This window comes from Pongo pygmaeus, chromosome 15 (genome assembly GCF_028885625.2).
Source record: "Pongo pygmaeus isolate AG05252 chromosome 15, NHGRI_mPonPyg2-v2.0_pri, whole genome shotgun sequence".
Taxonomy (NCBI): Eukaryota; Metazoa; Chordata; class Mammalia; order Primates; family Hominidae; genus Pongo; species Pongo pygmaeus.
The window spans coordinates 65,939,943-65,961,290 of record NC_072388.2 but is presented as its reverse complement, the minus strand read 5'-3'; the positions used below and the strand labels follow the sequence as shown (position 1 = coordinate 65,961,290).

The 21,348-nt window shown below is 35.6% G+C and overlaps 1 protein-coding gene across 13 annotated transcripts in view; it reads right to left on the bottom strand.

The window, feature by feature from the left end:
* Nucleotides 1-21,348, bottom strand: part of GPHN (gephyrin) — a 682,735-nt gene that overhangs the window by 78,515 nt on the left and 582,872 nt on the right. For all 13 annotated transcript variants that reach the window (XM_054448596.2, XM_063651689.1, XM_063651690.1 and 10 more), the window contains 2 exons: nucleotides 13,254-13,346; nucleotides 2,122-2,177 (listed from right to left, as the gene is read on the bottom strand). In XM_054448596.2, coding sequence (XP_054304571.1) covers nucleotides 2,122-2,177; nucleotides 13,254-13,346 — 149 coding nt within the window. The remainder of the gene's footprint in view (nucleotides 1-2,121; nucleotides 2,178-13,253; nucleotides 13,347-21,348) is intronic.

Genomic DNA, 21,348 nt, shown 5'->3' with positions numbered 1-21,348 from the left:
CAGAGTAGCTGGGATTACAGCCATGTGCCACCACGCCTGGCTCATTTTGTATTTTCAGTAGAGATGGGCTTTCTCCATGTTGGTCACACGGGTCTTAAACTCCCGAACTCAGGTGATCTGCCCGCCTCGGCCTCCCAAAGTGCTGGGATTACAGGCATGAGCCACCACGCCTGCTGCCACTTTTATTTTTATATATGGCTTGGTAGTAGCAGTTGGGTATTCCATCTCAGGAAGAGGAAACTTTGAAGGGAAGCAGAAGGGAAAGGAAAAAATTTCTCTGGTTTTCTTCTAGTTCCATTTAATAAGGTAGGAGCTCTGTTGATCAACCTTCGTAACTCACCGGATTGACAGATGCTATTTCCTCTTAAACATAACAATAGCCAGGCCGAGCGCGGTGGCTCACGCCTGTAATCCCAGCATTTTGGGAGGCTGAGGCGGGCAGATCACGAGGTCAGGAGATCGAGACCATCTTGGCTAACATGGTGAAATCCCCTCTCTACTAAAAATACAAAAAAATTAGGCGGGCGTGGTGGCGGATGCCTGTAGTCCCAGCTGCTGGGGAGGCTGAGGCAGGAGAATGGCGTGAACCCGGGAGGCGGAGCTTGCAGTGAGCCGAGATTGCGCCACTGCACTCCAGCCTGGGCGACAGAGCGACACTCCGTCTCAAAAAAAAAAAAAAAAAAAAAAATAGCCAAAGCACACTTTAAGTTTGAAGCTGTTAGACTCTTCTCTTGTATATCTGTAAGCTGCCACTCCAAGAATCAACTGAGTTTATTCCCAAACTTGTTTGTGCCAGTGTGTGACAATAGTTTTAACTGAATTATGTTGTTTAAATAAATAAATATTATGGCTGGGTGTGGTGGCTCACGTCTGTAATCCCAGCACTTTGGGAGGCCGAGGCGGGTGGATCACGAGGTCAGGAAATCGAGACCATCCTGGCTAACACGGTGAAACACCATCTCTACTAAAAATACAAAAACAAAAAATCAGCCGGGTGTGGTGGCGGGCACCTGTAGTCCCAGCTACTCGGGAGACTGAGGCGGGAGAATGGCATGAACCCGGGAGGCGGAGCTTGCAGTGAGCCGAGATCGCGCCACTGCACTCCAGCCTGGGCGACAGAGCAAGACTATGTCTCAAAAATAAATAAATAAATAAATAAATGAATAAATGAATAAATACATAAATAATACATAAACCAATGATATATGTCATTTTTTTTCTATAAAAATTAAGTAAAACCTTTCGGAAACCTCCATTAAAAATGCTGCTAAAAAGAAATGCTGTAAAATTAGGTGTGAGTGAGGAAACTAAAAGAGTGTAAAATATAATAAAACCCTAAAAGAATTCTGCTCTTCTATGTATTGCAAGTATCCTTCAGTTTTTTTCTACTTTAAAGAAATCAAAATGGAAATCAGAGACATTGCCTTTTGTGTAGTTTATGTAAGAAAGACCTGATAGAAATTAAAACAGCATACTTATTTAAAAGGAAGACCTTGGTTCTTCATCAAATTATTGACTAATAAATATTTAAGTTAAATTTATATTTATTTTAAGTATATAAAATAATTTCCCACTTTAACTGATTTTTCAATTAAGTGGCCAATTAGTGGTCTCAAAGTGTCAAATGGACTTATATTTCCATTGTGGCCCATTATTGCTTCATTTTTTAATATAAATATATGTATACCTGTTCCCTGGCTAGATCCCAAGTGAGAAAAATTAAATAATTAGCTAAAAAGTTTAAATAATCTACTTCTAAGTTTCCCTATTTGTAACACAAGTTGGGGAAAAGTCTGAGAAGGCTACCTAGAAATTGTTCTATTCAGAACATTTTTTTTTTTCAGGAAAGAAAGAATCACCCAATCACAGGTCTGGAAAATGCTTGTAAGGCATGTCTGTGAGACATACTAATAATACTATGCCATATATTAATAGATGTAGATATTTTCAATTAAGAAATAATTCTTTTGGTTCTCCTGGGAACTACACTTTCATCCCTTTGATAATCTCCTGACTAATCTCTCTCTGATTTCCACTACACTGATAGAAGAAATTTAGAATTAGATGCCCAAAGTCCATGAAGCTGAAATCTTCAGTGCCTTTCAGGCCTTTCAATCTCACCTGTTCACCAGCTTGGGATTCCCCAATGATGAAACGATCTCCTGGGCCATCAGCAGCTGTGAGATGGAACAGAGCCAAGAACAAACATCAGTATGGACCTATAGCATGGAACAAGAACCTAAAATTGGAATTCTAAAATCTGACTCAAATTATTTGATAAGGCTTAGAGAAGTGGAATATTTTTCTGATCTCCTAGACTTGACAATGGCTTTGTTACTACTGGTTTAATGTTTGGTATCTGCAACTCACATGCACTGATAGAAGTGGTCCTAATTGTACCACTGGTGCCTAATTGTGCCATGGTGTCACTGGAGATGGTCTTCCTGTCACCTCGTAATTTCCACACTTGTGCTTTTCTAATAAGTTATTCTAGCCGATCTTCCTAAATACCACCTTATCCATGTGTATGTATGTGTGATGTGTGTGTGTACACTCATGGACATATATATATATATAAATGGATTTATGACTATTTGTATACATATCCATATGTCTCCATTTTTCTATAACATTTTAACAACTTCATACTGCTTTCTTATTTATCTCCCAGTCTGGGCTTCCTGATGTGAAATAGGAAGAACATTCCTTTCTTCATTTGACAGCTGAAGGAAATGAATTATAGAATGGAAGAATTCAGGTGGAAAGAAAAGGTAAAGTACTCTGAACAATTTCTGGTTAATGGTAGAGCTAGGACTAAAATCCAGTCTCGTAATTGTAGCACAGTTTTTTAAAAATAATGTATCAAAATTCTATTTATGAGTTAGAATACATAGGCAGCACTGCATCACATTTTCCACTGGCTATTTATTTTTAAATTGAAAAAAAAAATTCCAGAATTGGGATAAAAAATTTATCAAAAATATATATACAGTATAACAATGGCTAGATGAAGAAACATTCTTGGAGATTCAAAGAGTTTTCTTGACTATGATGTGGCTTTCAGACCAACACGACTGGGCAAAAATGCCTATCTAGTAAGTTTTAAAATCATGACCATTACCTTCATGTTATCTGCAAACAGCAGAGTTTTGGGGGCATATCTACAAAAAATATATACATTATATATGAATATTTAGATTACATTTATAATCATACTAATAATGATATTTTCTCTTTTTAAAAGGACATTAGATTAATTGCTCATTTATGTAGCTATAAAGTGATATTTTTTTCTAAAGGCTTATATAAAACACTGTTTACAATGAAGTCATCCCTTTTTTGCATAAATGGCTTTGGTTAGCCTGATGTGAAGAGGGACAAAAATTAACACTGGGTCCCTTCTGTCACAAGATGTTGTATTTTATGCTTTATAGATATTATCTCAGTTAATAAACTCTTGCCTTTCTTGTGTTTTTTTTTTTGAATCCTGTTATATTGTTCAGTTTTTACTTGTAAAAAGTATTATAGAAGAGTTTTATTGTAATGTTATTTTATTAAGCCATTTTCATGGTTTTTTTTTTTTTTTTTTTAAAGTTTAAGAAGTTTTTACAACAGGCTGGGTGTGGTGGCTCACACCTGTCATCCCAGCACTTTGGGAGGCCTGGGAGGGCAGATCACCTGAGGTGGGGAGTTCGAGACCAGCCTGACCAACATGGAGAAACCTTGTCTCTACTAAAAATACAAGATTAGCCGGGTGTGGTGGCACATGCCTGTAATCCCAGCTACTCAGGAGGCTGAGGCCGGAGAATCACTTGAACCTGCGAGGCGGAGGTTGTGGTGAGCTGAGATCGTGCCATTGCACTCCAGCCTGGGCAACAAGAATGAAACTCCGTCTCAAAAAAAAAAAAAAAAAAAAAGTTTTTACAACAGACGTAGACGTCATTGCTTCAACAATTATCAACATTTTACCAATCTTGTTTCATCTATCCCCCCACTTATTTTTGCCATCTTTCAGAGCAAATGATAATTTTCTTAATGGAGAAAATTAAAACATCATCTTTCAGAGTTCCACACTAACTGCATCTCAAACATGAATAAACTTATTTAAAATTGTTTCTCTACTAGATAAATAATTATCAGCTTGCTACCTCCTATAGCAACCTAGATATTTTCTCTCTCTCTTTTTTTTTGAGATGGAGTTTCGCTCTTGCTGCTCAGGCTGGAGTGCAATGGCGCGATCTCAGCTCACTGCAACCTCTGCCTCCCGCGTTCAAGCCATTCTCCTGTCTCAGCCTCCTGAGTAGCTGGGATTACAGGCGTATGCCACCACACCCGGCTAATTTTTGTATTTTATTTTATTTTATTTTTTTAGTAGAGACGGGGTTTCATCATATTGGTCAGGCTGGTGTCAAACTCCTGACCTCAGGTGATCCACCTGCCTTGGCCTCCCAAAATGCTGGGGTTACAGGCATAAGCCACCACGCCTGATCCACTGTCTCTTTTTTTACTTCCTGCACAAGGGGGAAATTAGCATTGTTTTAGAGTAAAAAAACCTGAATCTGAATCCTGGTTCTGTTTATTGTTAGCTTCAGGGACTCTCAGCAAAATTACTAAACCTCTCTCAGTTTCAGTTTTCTTGTTGGTAAAAATGGGGATAATCACACTTTTAAAACAATATCTTTGAAGCTCTTTATTCCTTTTACTCATTCAGTAAATGTCTTCTGAGTGTCTTTTATGCCCCAAGTGTTAAATTAAGGGCTGGAGAGAGAGTAGGGGGTAAATCTAGACACTGCTTCTATTTTAGTGCAGTGCCAACCTGTTACAAGGTTTTTCTTTTTTTTTTCCAGGTTAGGTTTATCTTTTATTATTATTATTATTATTATACTTTAAGTTTTAGGGTACATGTGCACAACGTGCAGGTTTGTTACATATGTATACATGTGCCATGTTGGTGTGTATTACAAGGTTTTTCAAACTCTGGATGACCAATGGAGATAGGCTGTAAAATCAACTTGTGAATAATTTTTTAATGAAAAGGATAAAAATATATTTCAACACACATGGTAAGGATGACTCGTTTCATAAAACATTTTTGTTTATATATGTGTATGTATGTATATTTATATGTACTGTATATGTTATATATGTGTGTGTATATCATTGGCATTTGATGTATAATATATTTAATATATTTCTTCCCATGGGTGTGGTTAAAATAAAACTCTTAAAGCCACTGATGCATCAGGAGAGGCAGATATTAATCAAATAATCACATTAATGAATATATAAATACAAATTAAGAAAACCACTCCAAAGCAAAGAAACATGATTTTACGAGAGTATATAATTAAAGTACCTGAGCTACACTGGAGGGTCATGAAAAGCATGATAAAAGGATTTCTGATTTGAATATGAAGAATGAGTAAGAGCTAAGTAGGGGTGTCTGTGTGTGTATGTAGGTGGGGGGCAGACAAAGGGAGGGAGATAGGGAGGGAAAGGAAGAGAGGGAGAGAGAGGAAAAGACAGACATGTAGTGGAAGTGCTCCATCATTGTGTGCAAAGAGAACATATGTGCAAAGGCCTTGGTTCATGTCTTCCTTATATCTTATACTGTAGCTATTACCAACTGCTAGTACTATCCCTGAGAGTACCAAGATAACTCATATGTTGGCTCCATGACATATGCTACTTCCACTACTTAAAGCGTCCTTTTCTTATTCTTGCCTTCTGATTAAATATTTTTTAGCTGTTAAGACTCAGCTCAAGCGTCATCTTCTCTATGAAGTCATATCTGACTCCTCTCCCCTCAAGAGTTGTGTGCATCCTCTTTTGTTTCCCCAGTGTAGCCTGAAATCAATTATGGCTTCTAAATGTATTTACAGTATTTGCAAATCCCTGGCACTTGCTGTACAATAGGTGTTAAATAAATGTTCAATATGTTAAGTATTCAAAATGGTTGGTAGATGAATGAATGTGGTTACAAAAATGTTCTTAGAAGATTCACGCACGAATGAACAAATAAGTAATATTTTCTAACACAAAGTTTTATATTTGTTATATATACTTTTTCCTGATCCATATATATTGTTTCCTTCAAAATTTGAGTCAACATCTTAAGAATGTTTAGAAAGACTGCTTTGGCTGGGCAAATCACCTCAGCTCAGGAGTTTGAGACCAACCTGGGCAACATGGCAAAACCCCATCTCTACAAAAAATACAAAAAATAGCCAGGTGTGGTGGTATGTGCCTGTAGTCTAGCTACTTGGGAGGCTGAGGCACAAAGATGGCTTGAGAACCGGGTGGGTGGTGGGGAGTGGAGGTTTTAGTGAGCTGAGATTGTACCACTACACTCCAGCCAGAGCAACATAGCGAGATCCTGTCTCAAAAAAAAAAAAAAAAAAAAAAAAAAAAAAAAAAAAAAAGAGACTGCTTTGATTAATTCTGTATAACTTAGATTATGTCATTATTCTGTCTAGCATAGTGCCTAGGTCATCGTTGATATTAAATATTTGTTAAAAGAATAAAGAAATGAAGTTGGCATTCTCAAAAAGTTTTAGGTGGGAAGTATTTCTCTTTTCTCCTGTTCCCCCACACATGCACATAAACTCAAAATGCTCATATCAATGTTCTGCATAATCCTCTAAATAAACTGAATAATGAGTAGCTGGAGGTCATCTGGGGCAAGCCTAGTATGGAGTTCCAGGGAGGTCCATATGTGAAAACACTCTGAAGTGATTCTAAGGAGCAAGGTCTTTGTTATCAGGGAAAGTATACCAATTGTGGAGAGAATATGTGCTCACTTGCACTATGTTCTCCACCTTACTCTGAACCTTTCCAGTTGGTAAATGTGTCTCTATATTGCTGGGCTAAGGAAGAATCAGTCAACCAACTACATAGAAGTTTCTTGGTACCAAGAGAGGAGTCATTTTTATTATTTCTCTTATTTCTCCACAGTTAGTGTGCATCTGGAGATCTTGTGAATATACAGATTCTAATTTAGTAGGGCTGGGACAGGGTCTGAGATTCTAAATTCTAACAAGCTGATGCTGAGGCTGCTGGTCCATGGATTACCCTTTTTGAGGAGCAGAGCACTATAAGAGTGAACTGAATATAGACAAATTCAGACTAAGAGAAAATTTAAGGAATAAAAAAATTAGTGAACTACAGGAGTCCAAATTTTACATTAACACCAAGGTTTGTCTTATGAAGACAGAAAAATAATTATCAGTCTATCTAACTTCCTGATACAGTCAAGAGTCACTTAACAATGGGGATATATTCTGAGAAATGCATTGTTAGGCAATTTTGTTGTGTGAACATCATCACAGAGTGTACTAACACAAACCTAGATGGTATAGCCTATTATACAACTAGGCTACATTGTATAGCCTATTGCTCTTGGGCTACAAACTTGTACAGCATGTTACAATACTAAATACTATAGGCAACTGTAACACAATGTTAAGTATTTGTGTATCTAAACATATCTAACCATAGGAAAGGTAATGTGTTGCACTATGTGACCTTACAATGGCTACAATATCACTAGGCAATAGGAATTTTTCAGCTCCATTGTAATCTCATGGGACCACCTCATGTAAGAGTCTGTTTTTGACTCAAATGCTAATGTGGTGCATGACTATATTTATTTAAAAATATCTATGAAAGAAACAGGTTAAAAAAAGTTGCAGTTTTTCAAGATGAATTCTACAAGTTTAGGTAGGAGAGGGCAGAAGCGGAGGCATGATAGCACATGAACCTAGAGCTTGGAAAGAAAAAAGAAAGTAAACCAGAGTACATCATTAGAAAAGATGAATGGATTTGAAGGACTTCTGCAGATTTAGAATTGTTTCCCTTGTAATTCTGACATATCTGCTAATGAATTTCTTTTCTGCTTTGCAACTGTAGAATTTAATTTGAAAGAAGTGATAAAAGCAATATAAACCAAACCCTAATGGCATATGCATTATGCAAACAATTAATGTTTAATGCAAGACCCTGAAGCTGTTCCCTCTTATTCCTCCTTTTTCTAATGTCTAGAAAACACTTTTAGTTCTGTTCACCCATTTATTTGAAGATTTCTGGTTATACTATTTGATATGAAATTGATACCACTAGATAACTACTCATTGTGTACACAGAAAACGATAATCTTCAAATCATCTGCCATGGAATTATCCTTCATTTTCATTTTCCAGCCATAGTGATCTTTCTTTAAGTCTCTTAAAATACTGTATAGCTAGTCATTTATTTTCAATACTAAAGAGTCTCATCACTTCCACTTTAAGGCTGAACAAATTAGAGCACATAGAGACGGCATAACTTTCAGAGGTCCTAAGAAATAGCTGATAGAGAAATAAGGCAGAAGGAATAGTAACTTGTCTACTCTGCTTATAGAACTACACTGTCTGAGACTGCAAGAAGGGCACAGAGTAATAGTATTTATATGCATACTAAAGTTAAGATTATAGGAGGGGTTGGTAGGGAAAGGTAACAAGAGAAGGTGACAAAGCTGGAATAAGAGGATTCATACTTGCTGCAATTACACTCAAGTATTACATTAGGTAAATTGTTTGCAATTTTAAACTGGCTACCTTTTCTTATGGAATGCAGGGAGGTGGGCATAGGATACGTGAGTAAGAAGGCATCGTGTATTCTTTACCATTATCTTCCAGGGAAAATGCCTATTAATTGTTAGTATTGGGAGAGAAGGCACTATTTTCTTAAATATTTTCTTTTTGGAATTAACTAAACTAAATTATTCCATATTATTTCTCTGTTTACATGAGTATTACTCCCATATCATAAGGCCCTCTTTTTCATTGGAAGTATCCTATAGTAGAGGGCAAAACAGGCTGTCAAATGAATTGCAGAACCAGTTGTAGCGAAAGAGGATTCAAATGGATACCACAAAAGCCCTGAAATATGATTACTGTTGAAAGAATAAGAATTAGCTCTAAGTCACAATGGCTGTGGATTGTCTATATTGAATTTTGGTGTATTCTAACCCACTATATGTGAGGTAAATGCAAAAAATGTTAATAATGGCCAGGGGGTAAGTTAATGGGTAATTTTAAAACATTCTTTTTGATTATTTTTGCATTTTCCATAAGTAAATTCAATCAGAATGTAAACAAGAAAAAAAAATTTTAAAGTTCTCTCTACCCAAATGGCAAAACTTTCTCTTAATATATCTTTTCAGAACTGTATGTTACCTACGACTCTGAAAATAATTCCTGGTTTGTTCAAAATATTCCTTTTTTCCAAATGATCCCAAAATAAGTTCTGAAGGGATACACCTTTTAAATTGAACTTTTTCAAGAAAGCTGAACTTGGAGTTCTAAGATATTTTTGCCCTTATTAATATCCACAAAGAAAGTGTAAGACAATAGGCACCTACATCTATATAGGAGGATGTGAATGCATCAAGAGGATGATTAGCTTCGTCAGTGTGAAGGGAGAAACAAAATCCAAAAATGTGAAGAATAAAAATACTGTATTGATTCAAATTGTAAATATGCCACTTTCATTTTTATTTTATCTACTTTTATCTTTCAAATTCACTCCCACATGAATGCAGTTTTAGGTTTACAGGTCTTCCTATTATTTTATATTATCATCACTTTATTCCTGCCTTCTTTACATTCTATTCTTTCTTAATGTTTTATTTTGAGCTGTTTCTACTTATTTCCTTAGTCATTTTATTACTTTCTTATTTTTGAACTCACATACCTTAAAGCAAGTGATCCTCCAACTGGTTTGGAGTTTTATCCCACATGTTTCTGAAGGATACTGGCTAATGCTTAGTGATCCAGAGCAAGTTAGCAACATCTTTACACCTAGAGGGTTAGCAATGCCCACGAGTGCCACTGGTTATTACTGGAAGGCCTAAGGTAAAGGCAGAGGAGAAGAAAATAGGGAGAATCAAGGGAGCAGGGAGAAAGGAACCAGAGTAAAGGAAGACAGGGGTAGAGAGAAGGAGGTACTCAAAGGAGGGTCTTAGCCACAATAATTGGCCTCAAGGATATTCTTTACCAAAACACTGCCTGGGGGTGGTATTTATAACAGAAAAGAGGCTAATGAATACATTTACCTTTAAAGAAATGAAAATCATCTTAATTACTAAATATGGTAAAAATAACTTTTAGGATTCATAGAGTTTATCTTCCTGAATTACAGACAAAAGTGAGGAGGTATAAACTGGAAAATTCAGCATAGTCCTAAGACCATGCCACTTGTCTACAGAAGACTTTTGCTTCTTTAATTATGATGTTCATATTGTATACACAGACATAATAACCATTCCTACTTTGAGATTTAACCATCTACGCAATGATTATCGCTTATGTCGCTCTTATATGTTACATGTCTTGGAGAACTAGCAACCCTTTGCAAGAAAGAAACAATGTGAATCAGCTTCATGGTAGATAATCTCTTGGACTGTTTATAATATGAGATACCATTTTAGATTTTTTTTGGTGAAATAACAAAAAAAAACAACCTCTCAAACAAAAGCATAAATAGGATACTAAATGGTAATTTTACATAAAAATTTTTTGATGAGTTGTACAGTGTCAGAAAAGCTCATAGGGGCTAATTGCTCCCTTGGGCAACAAGAAAAGCTAACAGCAACCATTTTTTTTTTTTAATTGAGCTGCTGTTATCTCATGTAAAAATCACAGAACAATATTCTGTTTGGGAATAATTCTGCCTCAAATAATTCTGCCTCAAATATTTTCTCACTCTCTCCCACTTTATATTACAAAGACTATAAAAAACAGACTTCTTTGTCTCTGGTGTTTCATCTGCTGTAGCTGTTTGCTCTACTCTGGAAGTAAGAATTCTTTGTCATTTTATAGTAATCCCGTATGGCTACAAATTGTAAGATCAACACAGAATTTACTTTTTAGATGGGCAATAAGAAACTATTTCAAACCAACAATGACATTGGGGGAAAAAAAAAAGAAACTAGAAGAGCCAGTGAAGTTATCACAAGAATAAAATAATTTTCTGTCTGGATAATATTTATTCTAATCAACACTGTAGAAGGAATCAATTTGAAAGAAAAAAAATAGGAGCCATTGGGAATTTGGTATTTAAGTTTTGGCTTTGCCAATTTCAGAAGTATTCTAATCTAGTGAGAGCAAGCTGAATGAAGTGAATCCAAGCTAATCTTCCTGAGAAAGAATACATTAATGGAAATGAAAAAACATAAGTTCAATCTCTCTACCATTTTATTTACACAGAAAATGAGAGTAGCAATTCAAATGGTAGCCCTTTTTCAGAGATAGTTTAAGAAAATGTATTTATAATAATAATAGTGACAATAATGGTTACTATCATTAAACATTTTAAAAAACAATTATCAAGTGTTTTTTTTTTTTTTTAAATGTGTGCCAGGTAGTTTACTAAGGCTTTCTACAACTAATTAATTTCTACAATTAATTTTTAATATAATTCTTACAACAACCTGCTGGGGTAAGTATTGTTGTAATTATCATAATTTTGGAGATGAGAAAACTGAAGCTAAAAAATTTAAGTGAGCTGCTCAAACTTACACAGATGGAACTGGTACTAAAACCCAGATCACTCGAGCTTTGCTCAACGCCTGTAGCCTTAACCATTTGCTATGCTATCTCCAACATAAAAAGATAACTACTAAGAGATGATGGAATACAGAGGAGATTAATGAAGTATTTAATTACAAGAAAAAGGAAATTACAGGTTGATCATTCTTTATATGAAATGCTTGGGACCAGAAGTATTTTGGATTTTGATGTTTTTCAGATTTTGGCATATCTGCATATACATAATGAGTATCTTGTGGATGGGATCCAAGTCTAAACACAAAATTAATTTATGTTTCATATATATCCTATACACATAGCCAAAAGGTAGGTAATTTTAAACAATGTTTCAAATAATTTTTCTAAACAAAGTTTTGAGTGTGTTTTTACGGTGACCCTTCACATGAGGTCAGGTATAACATTTTCTCCTTGCGGTACCATGTCAACACGCAAAAAATTTCAGATTTTGGAGTACCTCAAATTCTGGATTTTTGAATTAGGGATGCCCAACCTGTATTTTCATGGCTAAATGTAGCTAAAAAAGCCAAAACCAAAACCAAGTAAGAGACTCCATAACTCCATATCTCATGTACTCCATTAAAAAGGAATTGGCATGCTTAACAGCTCTGATAAACTGAAAAATTTTTTAACATGTTTCTTCAATGATATCAACCTTGAATTAATAACCAATAACATAATAACAACGTATCATAGTTTGAAAATCACTAAGAGAGTAGATTTTAAGTCTCACCACAAAAATGATAAGTATGTGAGGTAATGCATGTGTTAATTAGCTCAACTAAGCCATTCTACAATGTGTACTACATATTTTAAAATATCATGTTGTACATGGAAAAACAAAACCAAAACCAAAAAAATCAACAACAGTTTCTAAGCAATTCAGAATTCACATTTGGGGTTCTTAGATTGGAATTTAGCCAGAAAAATGCTATTTAGTATTTGCTTTTAAGCTTTATGCAATCTCAGGCAACTTTGGGTGGCTGGGGCTCCAGAATTTTGAAATACAGAGTCTTCTAGAGAATTAGAGGTTTCCCTCATGTCTGCTTTTCATGAAGCCCTTTACTGATGTTTGAGTTGAAAGTGGAACAGACCACCTCAACTTTATCCTTGTGTTGGGAATCTGCTCTTTTTTCTTAGACCATATAGATGTTTTCAACTAGAAAACACCTGGAAAACTTTCACACCAAGAATGTATGCTGTCTGGCATGTGTAGGAACAGAAAGAATAAATTGAAGTACAGTGTTTTAATTTTATTCCTATATATTTATTTGTAAGCAAGAATTTCAGTAACACAAAGGATAAACACTTGATGTGACAGATACCACATTTACCCTGATGTGATTATTATGCATTGTATGCCTGTATCTAAATATCTCATGTACCCCATAAATATATATACCTACCATGTATCCACAAATATTAAAAATAAAAAATTTAAAACAGAGAATTTTCATGTAACTTTTCTTTACCTCAAAAGTTTTAATCAAGATTGTGCCAGAAAATATACAGGTGCAGATTAACATGGTTATCTGTGAATGAAGTTATTTTGACAGTCATGGGGAAACAGACCTAACAGTTGCTGGGTTCTTGGGCTAAGCCAAAAATCTGAAAAAAAAAAAAAAAAATACAGTGTCTGATTATGTTTAAGAAAACCAAAATATTTACCTCGGACAGCATAGCCATCTTTTACTGATGCTGGGAAGGGGGGTAAATTGTCTTTTGCATATACATCTTGAGCAAGGACTCGCCCCATTCCATCTGAAGGAAGAGAAAAGAAGGAAAATGTAAATATCGAGAGCAATGGGTAAGCAGGCAGTCATAAACAAGATGGGCGTCAGTGCTTGTCTGACACAGCTTGTAAATGGGCTCAGTCAGATCTCCTGATTTCTGTCCCAAGAAACAGGAGATAGAAGAGATGCATTCTGGTGCCTGAAATAAAAGATTATACTCAGTCAATTCATGGCAATGTTTGCAGAGATTATCTGAATATGAGGTGCTATACAGTAATCAAAGATGTGTTCAGTTGATGTGTCAGTAATCCTTTAACAACCCAAATATGATTTTCTTTAAAAGGAAAGCCAACTTTAAACATTTTCATACCCATTGACCTAGTAGTTTCACTTCTAGAAATCTATCCTAGGAAAATGGATAAATGTTTCTGTATATGTTTATTTCAGAGTTGCTTAGAATAGAAAAAATGGAAAGAAACCAAACTATCAACAATATAGGTACTTAAATAAGAAATGATAGATTCTTAAGGTAAAATATTATGGAGGCTAAAGTAATATTTATGAAGAATATTCATTGACATAGGAAAATTCCTATGATACATATTTTTACAACATGCAAAGTCAAATCTGCAGCATATAGTCTTAACTGTATTAAGATATATGTGTATATATCAATAGAAAAAGAAGGAAAGACCATACGTGAAAATATAAAGCATTTATTACTTCAGAATATTAGATTTATGGTTTTTATTCCCTTTGCTTTACTTTTCCAAAAATTTCCATGTTTTCTACAATGAATGCATCATTTTTTAATCCTAAAGTTGTTTTTTTCTTAAGAAGAGAAAGCTTAAAAAAAAAAGGAAGGAATATCCCAGTCATTCCATTTGAGTTTTAGCCTTTGATTTTGGCTTCATTAACTGAAATAACTTAGTGCCTATAAGAAGAGCACTAGTAACCTTTTGTGTGAAGTAAGTATTCAGACTACTCTGGATGAAAATCACTTTTGGCTCAGAAATTTGAACTAGTACCAACAAGAATAAAAGTTTCAGGAGTCATAACCAATTCCTGAAATCCTCTAGTCAGAAACTGTCTTTATTGCTATTTAAAAAAAGGAAAGCAAAAATAAATGAGGTTAAAAAAAGAGGAAGAGGAACGAAGAAAAGAAACCAAGACAAGTAATATAGGACTTGATTTACATGAAGTATTTGTATAATTTATAAAATTTCATTGTTTCCAGAGCTGGATAAGTGAGTCTGTATTTTTTATCTTTGACCTTCTTAGCCACCTAGGGTCTCTGATTTCCAGATCCTAGGACCTAGAAGTAAGTGTAGAGAGATTTTTAAATTTATATTCTGACCATCTGATTTTCAAATTTCTATTCTGAATATCACTATATTCTATACTGATATTGACTCTTCCCTTTTGGCACTTGAATTGGAAGGGAGAACTTAGCAGATTCTAGCTTCAGATACTCCTGGTATGTTGAAGCTATTCTGGAGCTATACTAGAGGTTTGGGCCATACTATGTAAGACAAGGGAAGTGGTGGGACCATAGGGTCTAGTTTGTATTCACATATATAACATTAACTCCCAAATGAACCTGAAGCTATATAGTCCCTAGTAGTGGGCCCAGTGGTGCTTGTCTAGGATCACAGTAAACCTCGTGGGATGGTTCCTTATCTGGAAGTAGTTTGTCCTGGCACTGGGGGGTGTAGATCAAAATGTAAGCTCTACATCAGCTCAGAATCTACATGAATGATTTTGAATAGTGCACTAATAGTGGTTAATTATCAGAGATAGCACAAGGGCTGAGTTTTTCTGGTGGCTAGCCCCAGTGATATAGTAAATGTTTATTAACATTGTATGAATTACATATATAATCCCACTTAATCCCATGAAAATCTAGTAGAGCACTGTTATGTTCATTTTACAGGTGAAGGAAGAGAGTTTTTCTTTTCTTTTTTTTTTTTTGAGACAGAGTCTTGCTCTGTCGCCCAGGTTGGAGTGCAGTGGTGCAATCTCAGCTCACTGCAAGCTCCGTCTTCTGGGTTCACGCCATTCTCCTGCCTCAGCCTCCTGAGTAGCTGGGACTACAGGCGCCCGCCACCATGCCTGGCTAATTTTTTGTATTTTCAGTAGAGATGGGGTTTCACCGTGTTAGCCAGGATGGTCTTGATCTCCTGACCTCATGATCCACCCACCTCGGCCTCCCAAAATGCTGAGATTACAGGCGTGAGCCATGCGCCCGGCCGGAAGAGACGTTTAAATACAGTAAGTCCTTACCCACAGCAATATATTTCATAGGTGGCTAAGGTAAGATGGAAAAAGTAGATTTTAGAACTTTTCAGCCATACTACCACCATAGTAATAACTACTACCACTCATGTTCCCTCTACCCACTGCTCTTCCTTTATATCCCTCACATTTAAAAAGTTGCAAGTTAAAAAATTAAACATAATTACCATATAAACCAGCAATTCCATTTCTAGGTATACATCCAAAACATTAAAAGCTGGGACTTGAACACATATTTGTACACCCATATTCACATTATCCACAATAATCAATGGTGGAAGCAACTCAAGTATCTATTGACAGATGAATGGATAAGCACAGTATGGTATATACATACAGAAATATTATTTAGCCTTAAAAAGGAAGGAAATTCTGACTATGCTACAATATGGATGAATCTTGAGGACATTCTGCTAAGTGAAATAAGCTGACCATAAAAAGACAAATATTTTATGATTCCACTTACATGAGGTACATAGACTAGTCAAATCACAGAAATAGAAAGTAGAATGGTGATGGCAGGTGCTGGGATGAGGAGGGAAAGAAGAGTTAGTGTTTAATGGGTATAGAGTTTCAGTTCGGGAAGACCAAAAACTTCTAGACATGGCTGGTGGTGATGGTTACAGAACAATGTGAATGTACTTAATGCTATTGAACCATACACTTAAAAATGGTTAAAATAGTTAAGTTGTATGTTATGTATATGTTATCACTGTAGACACCATCATCAACAACAAAAAACTACAAATCTGTTTGCCATAAGAATCAACAGTTAGTATGGTCACTTTTCCACCCTAAGTTCTTGCCAGTAGCCCCAAAGAAACAGGCTCAGCATGGCTCTCTTTCTCCCAGTATTCTAAGACAGGGGCTTTATATTTAATATGCGAAGTTTGAAAGACAATTGATGCTGACAGCTGTATTATAGATCTCACAGTGTCTTGAAATGCACATGAATGAATTATTTGACTACTCTGAGGAGAGGAATAATGATTATCTTCTGCTTTTGCAAGATTTAGATACGTGGAAGTAGAAGAAAGTGGAGTAAGATCTCACTGACAATTTGGATGAAAGAATATCAGCTCACTTGATTTCTGTCTTGAATGTCTGAGTTGTTCATATATCTTATTGTGCAATTCTATTCTGGAAGGTTCCTATGGTATAGAATCTACTCAATAATAATTTGATAACATTTGATTCTGGAATCTAACAACTTTGTTCCGAATAGTTCGCAATAATATTTACTCCCCATTCTAACATACACATAAATACTAAAAAATAACCCTCAAGTTTCTGAGGCGGCTCAAATGAGAAAAATGTATGTGTGACAAGGAATAATATAGTTATTTAAATGCTACAACCCACCAAAACTTTAGTAGGCTAAAAATTAATAAACATATCCTATTATAATAATTCTGCAGTGGTAGTTTAAGAATCGTTTAGCACAATGTGAGAAATATTTATACTGCGATTGACCTTTATTTCTGACAAATGTCCAGTTTCTGATACAAAGTATGATTTGTCACATCTTAAACATTCTGGGCTTTTTCTAGTCTGTGCTTTTGCAGATCATGTTGCATTGGACAGGAATGCTTTTTTTCTTTCCTTTTTCTCCTCCTGGTAAGTATCATGCATTCTTCAAGGTTCAGCCCAGATATTACCTCTTTGGTCTTCTGTCTCTTACCAAGGCCAACAAGTTCACTGACTGATTTGCTCATCCATTCATCAAACACTGGGAACCTAATACATGCTAGACACTGGAGACAAAAATACCTGTAAGGCCTGGCTGATGTCCTCAAGGAATTCACAAGCACAGTGCATGAGAGAAAGAGAAAGATACAGAAATAGAGATGATTACAAGATAGTATGACATAGACAGTGGCAGGAAAATGTACAGGGTGATATGGGAGACATACAGAAAATCACCTAACCAAAAACTTGTGGAACATCTAGAAAATCTTCCTAGAAGAGATAAACACCTGAGCTGAGTTTTAAAGGGTAACTCAAAACCAGGTAGGAGAGGGGAGCATTTTAGACAAATGAAACAGGATCAAGGGAGTTTAAACCTAATTTTGTAAAAATGGGAATCCAATGAGGGATTTTTAAGCAGACTAATGACTTCAAGTTAATTTACTAGCATAATTTAAGTCTCTTGAAAGGTAATGAGATTTGTCTTTTCGGAACTTCTTTGGTGATAAAACAGAAAATTGGTTGGAGGGAATATATTTACTCTTAATATTTGCATAAGATTTGTAACCATCTATTTTTGCACACTTTTCATATTGTATTGTGGCTGTTTGTGAAATTGTCTTGACTTCTGCATCAGGCTTCGAATTCTTTGTTGTCACAGTATATATCATTCATCTTTGTAACCCTAGTATCAAGCACAGTGTTTGGTATGTAAAAGGCACTCAGTAACTGTTTGAATGACTGAGTCAATGAATGAGTGCATTAATGATTATGACTACGAGAAAATATCAGATAAGTAGAGAAAAAGGTCATATCAATCAAATACAACCAGCTTCGATCAAAGAGGATATAAAATAGAGAAGGATATTTTGCTAATCTCTAATCTTATTTCTTTGAAGCTGTACCCCTCTCTCTAGCCAAGTCATGTTTCTGTATAGACTTGCTCACCTCCATGCATATGGTCAAGGCTTCCCTAAACCCAGACTGTTATTTTCCTTTTTGCTGCCAGTCTACATCTGTTATTTATATCAAGACTTCATTCAAGATAGTAAGTTCTCCTTGATCATTGCCACTCTGAATACTACTCACGTATATATTTTTTGTCAACTATATATTCAATTTGTAATATATCAGTGTATTAGTCTGTTCTTGCACTGCTATAAAGAAATACTGAGACTAGGTAATTTATAAAGATAAGAGGTTTAATTGGCTCACAGTTCTGTAGCCTGTACAAGAAGCATAGTGGCTTTTTCTTCTGGGGAGGCCTCAGGAAACTTATGATCATGGCAGAAGACAAAGGGAGAGTGGCACCTCACATGGCCAGAGAAGGAGCAAGAGAGAGAGGGGGCAGGTGCCACATACTTTTAAACAACCAGATCTCCAGAAGAACTCACTATCATGATGACAGCACAGCTCCAGTAACCTCCCACTAGGCCCCACCTCCAGCACTGGGAGTTACTTTCAACGTGAGATTTGGTGGGGGGGCATAGATCCAAATACTATCAATCAGTTAGCAACTATTTGCAAAATTGACATGTAAGAGGTCTCACGTTGGTGTGTGCGGTTCCTCAAGCTTTTGAAAGAATTGCAATTTTTATTTCCTTTGTGTCTACTCAAAGCAACAAATATAGGTCTTACTCAAAATGTCTTTTTCTATCCTGGACTTCCAGAGCAGTCTTTACTTTTATTTAAGTTAAATTCTTCTCAAAAACCAAGGGCAAACTGAAAATAAGTGAAAACAAATGCCACACAAAAACTTGAGCATAATTATTTTTAACATCATTTTTCATAATAGCCAAAAGATGGAAACCTAAATATCCATCAACTGATGAATGAACAAACTGTGGTATATCTGTGGTATATCTATATGATGAAACATTACATAGCCATAAAAAGAAATGATGTATATCTGAAAACTACTAAATATTGCTGAAAGAAATAACAGAGACAAGTAAATGGAAAGACAGCCTGTGTTCATATTATTAATGTTCATACTACCCAAAGCAATCTACAAATTAAGTGCAATCCTATCAAAATCCCAAGGACATTTTTTATAAAAACAGAAAAACTCATCCTAAAATTTATATGGAATCTCGAGGGACTTCAAATAGCCAAAACAATTGTGAAAAAGAACAAAGCTGGAGGAGTCATGTTTCCTGATTTCAAAACACATTATGAAGCCACAGTAATCAAAACAGTATGGTACTAGCATAAACAGACATATAGATCAATGGAATAGAATAGAGAACTTAGAAATAAACCTTCATGTGTATAGTCAAATGATCTCTGATAAGGGTGCCAAGACCACTCAATGGGGAAAGGACAGTCTCTTCAACAAGTGGTGCTAGGAAAATCAGATACCCAAATACAAAAGAATAAAATTGGACTCTTACAATTATACTATATACCTCTACAAGGAAAACTACAAAACACTGCTGAAAGAAATCACAGATGACACAAACAAATGGAAACACATCCCATGCTCACGGGTAGGTAGAATCAATATTGTGAAAATGACCACACTGCCAAAAGCAATGTACAAATTCAATATAATTTGCATCAAAATACCACCATCATTCTTCACAGAACTAGAAAAGACAATCCTAAAATTCATATCAAACCAAAAAAGGAGCCCACACAGCCAAAGCAAGACTAAGCAAAAAGAACAAATCTGGAGACATCACACTACCTGACTTCAAATTATACTGTAAGGCCATAGTCACTAAAACAGCATGGTACTGGTATAAAAATAGGGACATAGACCAATGAAAGAGAATAGAGAACCCAGAAATAAACCCAATACTTACAGCCAATTGATCATTGACAAGGCAAACAAAAGCATAAAAGTGGGGAAAGGACACCCTATTCAACAAATGGTGCTGGGATAATTGGCAAGTCACATGTAGAAGAATGAAACTGGATCCTCCTCTCTCACCTTATGCAAAAATCAACTCAAGTTGGATCAAGGACTTAAGCCTAAGAACTGAAACTATAAAAATTCTAGGAGATAACATCAGAAAAACCCTTCCAGACATTGGCTTAGGCAAAGACTTCATGACCAAGAATCCAAAAGCAAATGCAAGAAAAACAATGATAAATAGGTGGGACTTAATCTAAAAAGTTTCTGCACAGCAAAAGAAACAATCAGCAAAGTAAACAGACAACCCACAGAGTGGGAGAAAATCTTCACAATTTACACATCTGACAAAGGACTAATATCTAGAATCTACAAGGAACTTAAGCAAATTAGCATGAAAAAACAATCCCGTCAAAAAATGGGCTAAGGACATGAATAGACAATTCTCAAAAGAAGATATACAAATGGTCAACAGATATATAAAAAAAAATCACCAATGATCAGGAAAATGCAAATCAAAACCATAATGTGATACCACCTTACTCTTGCAAGAATGGCCATAATGAAAAAATAAAAGAATAATAGATGTTGGTGGGGATGTGGTGAAAAGGGAACACTTTTACACTGCTGGTAGAAATGTAAACTTGTACAACCACTATGGCAAACAGTGTGGAGATTCCATAAAGAACTAAAAGTAGAACTACCATTTGATCCAGCAATCCCACTACTGGGTATCTACCCAGAGGAAAAGAAGTAATTATACATGAAAGATACTTGCACATGCATGTTTATAGCTGCACAATTTGCAATTGCAAAAATATGGAACCAGCCCAAATGCCCACCAATCCATGAGTGGATAAAGAAATTGTGGTATATGTATACCACAGAATACTATTCAGCCAAAAAAGGAATGAAATAATGGCATTTGCAGCAAACTGGATGGAACTGGAGACCATTATTACAAGTGAAGTAATTCAGGAATGAAAAACCAAACATTGTATGTTCTCACTTATAAGTGGGAGCTAAGCCATGAAGATGCAAAGGCATAAGAATGATACAGCGGACTTTAGGGACTTGGGGGAAAGGGTTGGAGGTAGGTGAGGGATAAAAGAATACAAATTGGGTACAGTGTATACAGCTTGGGTGATGGGTGCACCAGAATCTCACAGATCACCACTAAAGAACTTACTCA